This window comes from Myotis lucifugus, unplaced genomic scaffold (assembly GCF_000147115.1).
Source record: "Myotis lucifugus unplaced genomic scaffold, Myoluc2.0 scaffold_8, whole genome shotgun sequence".
NCBI lineage: Eukaryota > Metazoa > Chordata > Mammalia > Chiroptera > Vespertilionidae > Myotis > Myotis lucifugus.
In genome coordinates, this window is record NW_005871056.1 from 4,397,271 (window position 1) to 4,404,054 (window position 6,784).

General features: G+C 51.0%; 1 protein-coding gene across 1 annotated transcript; it reads left to right on the forward strand.

Moving 5' to 3' along the window:
* NUDT16 (nudix hydrolase 16) lies at positions 1–2,507 on the forward strand (the record flags this gene model as incomplete). The annotated part of the gene is made up of 3 exons (XM_023749268.1): positions 1–198; positions 295–564; positions 1,299–2,507. Coding segments are annotated over 3 exons (630 nt in total), but the record flags the coding sequence as incomplete, so codon positions are not given.
* Positions 2,508–6,784: the final 4,277 nt, after the last annotated feature.

Sequence of the window (6,784 nt, forward strand, 5' to 3'; positions counted from 1 at the left end):
ACAGCCGGTGGGGGAGCGTCCGGCCATGGGGGAGCGTCGGTCCTTGGGGGAGCGTCCGCCCTGTCGGGGGTCCGCAGGGTGGGGCTGGAGGAGGCCCTGGAGCTGAGGACTAACTGGCGGCACGCGTGCCACGCGCTGCTCTACGCCCCGGACCCCGGGCTGCTCTTTCGCCGCATCCCGCTGCGTTACGCGGTCCTGGTGAGGAGGGGGCGCGCCCGACCCCTTCCCGCTCTCCTCCCTCCCCGGAGGCCGGCCTCTGGCGCCCCGGCCAACCCCCGCTTCCCTGTCGTGCAGATGCAGATGCGCTTTGATGGGCGTTTGGGCTTCCCGGGCGGCTTCGTGAATGTTTCGGATGGCAGCCTGGAGGACGGGCTGAACCGCGAGCTGTGCGAGGAGCTGGGCGAGGCCGCGGCCGCCTTCCGCGTGGAGCGCGCCGACTACCGCAACTCGTACGCGTCGTCCGGCCTGCGCGTCGTGGCCCACTTCTACGCCAAGCGCCTGACGCTGGAGCAGCTGACCGCCGTGGAGAGAGGCGCCCCGCTGGCCCAGGACCACGGGCTGGAGGTGGGGCCAGCCTGGAAACCCCCATCCCACGTCCTCCCTCCTCCACCCAAAGCCTCGCCCCGGGTTTCCTAGTTGAAGCCTTGGTTAGCTTTCATCTGGAAGACTGACCCACCTAACCCCCACCCCCGTGAAGTTTCTCCATTACTCCCCCTTTACAGGCCTCTGCAGCTAACTTTCCAGAACGCACCCAAACCAGCCTCCCTTCTGCTTCCCTTTTCTAATGGCCAGGCATTGCCCCCTGGGCCCCTGGATAGGAGATGTGGTCCGATACTTCGTGGGGAAGCTTGGGAATCAGGGGGACAGATGGTACATGGGGATGGTTCTCAAACTTTGGTAGTTATCAGAATCATCTGGGAGGCCTGTGCAAACAGTACTTACTGGCCCCCCTCCCAGAATTGCTGGTTCAGTGGAGGCGGGAGGGGAAGACCTGAGAATCTGTATTTTTCAGAAGTTCCTAACTGCTGCTGCTATGGCTGGTCTGGGGGCCACATTTTGAGAACTGGTATAGGACCAAGCAGGCCTCCTGGAGGCAGCAGCCACTAACGGTTCTAGAGCTGGATAGCGTGACTCAGGTTACCTGTCTGCAGAGAGCTAGGCCCACCTGGCTTTACTGAGATGTGAGTCCCCAAGCCTGGTTGCACTGGACGGATACAGGGTGAGGTGTCTGATCTAGAACGACGGGCTGGGGTGAGCTGCCTGGGTGCCCAATGTCTCCTGTCCTTTTCCTTTCCCAGGTGCTGGGCCTGGTACGAGTGCCCCTGTACACCCTGCAGGATGGTGTGGGCGGCCTGCCTGCCTTCCTGGAGAATACCTTTATTGGAACTGCACGGGAGCAGCTGCTGGAAGCCCTCCAGGACTTGGGACTGCTGGAATCTGGCTCTGTCCTCAGGCCGTGAGGCCTCAGCTCTGCCATCAGGACCTCTGTGCTTGTGAGAGAGGGAGGAGAAAGGAGTGTTTTCTTTCCCTGGGCCTGAGCCTGAGAGGTGACAGATTAAAAGGAGAAGTACATGCAGTATGCAGTATGTTCTGAGCATAGGGCCCCCAGCAACTCATGGCATCAGAGGCAAAAAGCTGCATCTCACCCCAGGGCCCTGGGAATCTCAGAGCCTGTCTCCTCCCTGTACATTTGCACACACACACAGCCTGGCAGCCTCCAGACATTTGAATGTAAAGTCTGCACCCACACACAAGCTGATGCCTCCCTGACCCCCAAAGTTTAGTTTAACTGGGAAGTGGGATGCGTGGGCCTCAGCTGTCACCATCCCATCCTCTTGCCGAGGAGGAGCTTCTGGACCACTCTCCTACGTGGTCTCTTCCCACAGGCATACATGGCTGCCCTCCAGGGTCTAGCCCAGCCCACGATTGTTGAGGACAGAGAAGCAGAGGACCCCCTTTTCCCTCTGAAAGTGGTCGCATCCTTGCCTGGGAATTGGCCAGAGCAGTAGACCCCTGAAAGGAGGTTAAAGGGTCCTAACCAACCCCCTGCTGTCTTCTGAAACTGAGCAGAAAGATGTGAGGAAATGGTTTGGTCTCCTTGGACTGACCTTGAACTTGACACATCTGAGTCCTGGTGCATCTCCTTCAGGGTTTTCATCTTTGGGACCCTTTAGACTCTGGGGACATCAGAAGGAAGCTGATGCAGCCCTGAGCTAGCCCTGCTCTGATAAAAAGAGCTTCCCAGTAAAGGGTTTCTAGTGGCTTCCTGGCCCTCTTGTTCTTTCAACAATATGTATGAGGAATTGGAGATCTAAAGACGAGAGCCATAGGACTTGCTCCCCTCAGGGCTGGGAAGCTTTTGGGGGGCTAAATGGTAAATATTTTAGGCTTTGTTGGGCCACATGGTCTTTGTAGCAACTGTTCAACTCTGCCATGTCAAAGGTATTAATGGACAATACATAAATAAATGGGTGTGGCTGTGTTCCAATAAAACGCTTTATATTTAAGTATATTTTTATTTATTTCAGATAGGAAGGAAGAGGGAGAGAGAGAAACACATCAATGATGAGAATCATTGATCAGCTGCCTCTTTCACACCCCACACTGGGGATCGAGCCTGCAACCTGAGCATGTGCCCTGACCTCCTGGTTCATAGGTCGACATTCAACCACTGAGCCAAGCTGGCCAGGCAAGACTATTTTTAAAAGGAGGTGGCCAGCCTGTGGGCCATAGGTTGCCAACCCCTGCTCTAGAGAGAAAGATAAGATTAATAATTTTAATTATGATGCCTATTATTTTTGTAAGTGTTAAAAAGGAAATAATGGATTGATGCAGGTCCTATCTTGATATTTTTTACTTGAGGTGGTCTGGAAGGGCCTTCTCCGAAGAGTCACAGGTAAAGTCACGGTCCAGGTGGGTAACGAAGCAAGAAACTGACATGTTGGAGAAGGGAGTGTGAACTCATAGCCAGCATCCTCTTTGAACAGGAGGAGGGATCAAAAGGCCAGTGACAGTGGCAGGAGGGGAAAGCGGGTACAACTGGACAGAAGGAACCTGCGAGGAGGCTTTTGAAGAAAGGAGGGGTGAGTAGCGGTCTGGAAGGGCAACAGAGAGCCGCGTGGGCCCCAGGAACCCTTCTCCGCCTTTGAAGGTGGGGCAGGGGAGCAGCTGCAGAGGTCAGGTAGGTAGACACCCAGAGAAGTTAAGACTCTGCCTTTTTCCTAACCTAACCCTGAGCCTTTTGTAAATGCCAGATGAAGCCCTCAGCGAGGGCCGCCCTGAGGAAACGGACACGTGGGTGCCTCTGGGATCCCTGCCCACCTGCGATTTATATCACAGCCTCCAGCTCATCTCTGCAGGGGAGGGGAGGCCCTGAGGCCCAGGGAGATGGGAGCAACTGGGCCATGACCGCAGAGCTGGTTAGGTCCCTCCCCTCAGGATCCCACCTGGGCACATCTGCTTGGCACTCATGTTGAGATGTGTCGGGTCCAGCCTCATACACTGTTCCTAGTGTCTATAGTACGAGTGTATCAGCACCATGTCCCCCTGCAGTTATGTTGGGTTCCAGCCCCAAAGGTGGGACGGAGTCGGCAAAAAATGAATGACATGGAGGCAGCGTTCAGTTGATCAGCATAGCCAGGTTCTCCCGCCAGGTTCTCTAGCCAGGTTCTCTAGCTAGATTCTCTAGCCAGGTTCCCTCTTTATTCTCCTGTTACATCTGTATTTATACCATTTGATTTTAATCCTATCCATTCTATTCCAAAGGTTAGGGTGTTTGTTATCTCCATTCCAAGGTCACTACTCTACTGTTCTGTTAAGCTATAAGGAAGTAACTGAAGGAGATTATCCTAAGTAAAGATTATGTAGTTTAAGCGTGATTGTTCGTAGTTAAGGTGATTAACTACCCGCCTGGCACTTAGTTAAGGGGTTTTACTGATTTATTCCCTTCCTTAGTCTTGTTAATCCCTAACTCCAGGGAAAAATTCCCACCTGGGGAAACAACCTTTCTCGGAGAGGTGACCCTGGTTAAAACACATAGCGCTAAGAAGGGGAGCAAACATATTAAGAACAGTATGCCATATACGCCAGGTCCCTTGAAACATATGCTGTGCAGATGTTTCTTCCCTGCAGCGACTGTGTCAAGCAGCAAGGATGGACCGGCTTCTGGCAATTGCTTATTTATTTAGACCAAATATTCTTATTTTTCAGGTCTCTGTTGACTGTTGGGAGGGTGAGGCCATGACTCTCCTGTGTCATCCCACACCCCCCTCCCAGTCACTAGGCCACATGTCAGTGAGCGTCCTCAGTGTTCATCTGTGGCCTGGTCCATTTCACTTGCCCCCTTGCCCCCCCAACCCCCATCCTGCTGCAGGATAAGGAAACCGGCTTGGTTGCCCATGTAGGATTCATTCCCTTGGCCTTGTTCAACCCAGTCACCAGGGGTAGAGCAAAAACGGGAAGTTCCCTGGCAATCCTGGACCCGCACTAGCGACTGCGGTGACTCTCAGCCGGGACTTGACCTCTTCCGTACCTGAAATACCGGTTTGAGGTTCCTGTGATGAGGGTTAACTGAGGCAGCACCTGGGACGCAGCTTTGCAGAGCCGCACCCAGCACAGCTGCAGCACCCGAAGCCGCCCCCCCACCTTGCTCCTGCTTGTTAGCGCATTTTGTTCCTGGCAAGGTGAGTGGCCTAGGCTGCCTCCCCCCAAGCACACATTCCTGCTTAGTCAGCAACATGGTCTCCCCTCTCAGTTCTGTGCTTTTGCCTGGAGTAATGGCTGCTGCTGCTGCGTTAACACTTCTGGGCCCCGTGCTGTCTGAGCCACCGGCTCCCTCTGCTATCGAGTGTGCAGCGGAGCTGCTGCTTTTAGGCAGAGACATTTGAGGAAAGAGTGGCTGTCACCTTCCTCAGTTACTTGACACCTTCAGAAACTGCTAAGGAGACAGACCCGGGCAACGGTGGACCAAGTGGGGAGGGATGCTTTCTGTGAGTCTCAGCTTATCGCACAGAAATCAGATTTCCCCCCTCCCAAACCCTCTACCCCACTCAGACAAATTAATCTTCCTTTTAAATAGAGAAGGAAACATTTTATCTGTGGTGAAATTAGTGAATGGCATCAGAATTAGAGCCAAACTAGAAGCATTAGGTGAAACTAAGAATTCTTGAATTGATCAAGAGATTATCCACAGCGATCACATGAATTTCAGGTTATATCCAGCAAAATCTATTGGAAACATAAGAAGAAATCAACAGTATTGGGGGAATCACACATTTCCTCAGTCCTTGGCAGATAAAATGTCTAGGTTAAAGTATAGAATCTAGGATATAAATATTAACAAAGTGATGGCAACAATTAACATTTTTTTTTAGTATTTTCTGTGCGACAGGCACTATTCTAACCTCTTTTCATGTATTAACATACTTAGTCAAAACAACCATAAGAGATAGACATATGCTTATTTCCATACTTCAAATCTAAAACCTTAGGCACAAGGGCCAACAAAATAATATACTTTACCTAAAACAAATTTGGAATATAACTTGAAGCAAAGGCAATACCTTTAAGGACCCAGGGAACATTTCCAGAATTAGTCATATATTGGGTCTTAGAAAGCCTCAGGAAATTTTCTCCAGCCGTGTATCACCCTCTCCGAAATGATGAAGTACTATCACATTCTGTGATCACAATATGTAATGAACTTAGAAATAAATGGCAGGGATAGACACTCTGAAATTCCTCCTGCCTCCAGAAGTCTCAAAATGTTCTAAAAAAAAGGGTTTGGGGCCTAAGAACCCTGTTGCATGCAGGGATCCTGCACACAGCTCCAGGTGGGGAACCCCAGGGGCCCCCAGATTGTCCCAGGGATCCAAGCGTTCGTTTGGCAGAATTGAAATTAGTCCTTGACAACAGGTTCTGCTGTGGGGCCGGCTCTGAAGCTGTCATCCTCCTACCTGAAGTGGGCCTGCCACCAGGAAAAGCCAAACCAGACATCTGGAGATGGACCCTGGGTTTTGCCATGTAAAGGGCTGAGGGAAATTTCAGGATCCTGCACTTTTTTTCTGGTAAGTTCTAAAGCAGTGGGAATGTGCTGAGACACATCGGGTCTGACCATTTTTTTTCCTTGTTTCTGAGATGCGCATTTTAAAAATGTCAACATCAGATGGGTCTTGCAATTGATGATGGGTCTTTTGCTGCCCAGGGCTGAAAACTTTGGGGATGAATGTCTGTCGGCAGCTTGGAGGGAATCCCAGAGAACTGAAGAAATATCGCAACACCATGGCTCTTATGGCTCAGAAGTTAATGTTTTGTGAAAAAACAGACACTTATGACTCTAAGTTGAAACATGATTCAAAAGAGCCGGACGCTGTGCAGAAGTTTTCGGGACATCTAAACCAATTTATTTTGCTTGTGTTTCCTTCCCGTGTGTTCACAGGAGTGATCTGGGATAAAGCCCATGTCTACACAAGTCAAACCTTTTTCAATATATAGAATTTTTTTTCTTACAAACTTCTAAGTGATAAAGCATTGTGTTACGACTTAATGGCAGCATTTTTCTTTCTTAGAGGAACATGAAATCATAATGCCCGCTGCCATCCATAATGTCTTAGAGTAGCTGAAATGCAGGAGGGGGAAACTTCCTTTTTTTTTTTTAAACTCTGGAGGCATCTGGTGTCATAAGTAACTTTTAAGAACCTGTGCTGTTCAGGAGGACTGAGAGACAAGGAGTCAGAAATGCCAACATCATGGCTGCTGGCTCATCTGTGCCTGGGGCAGCGGGCAG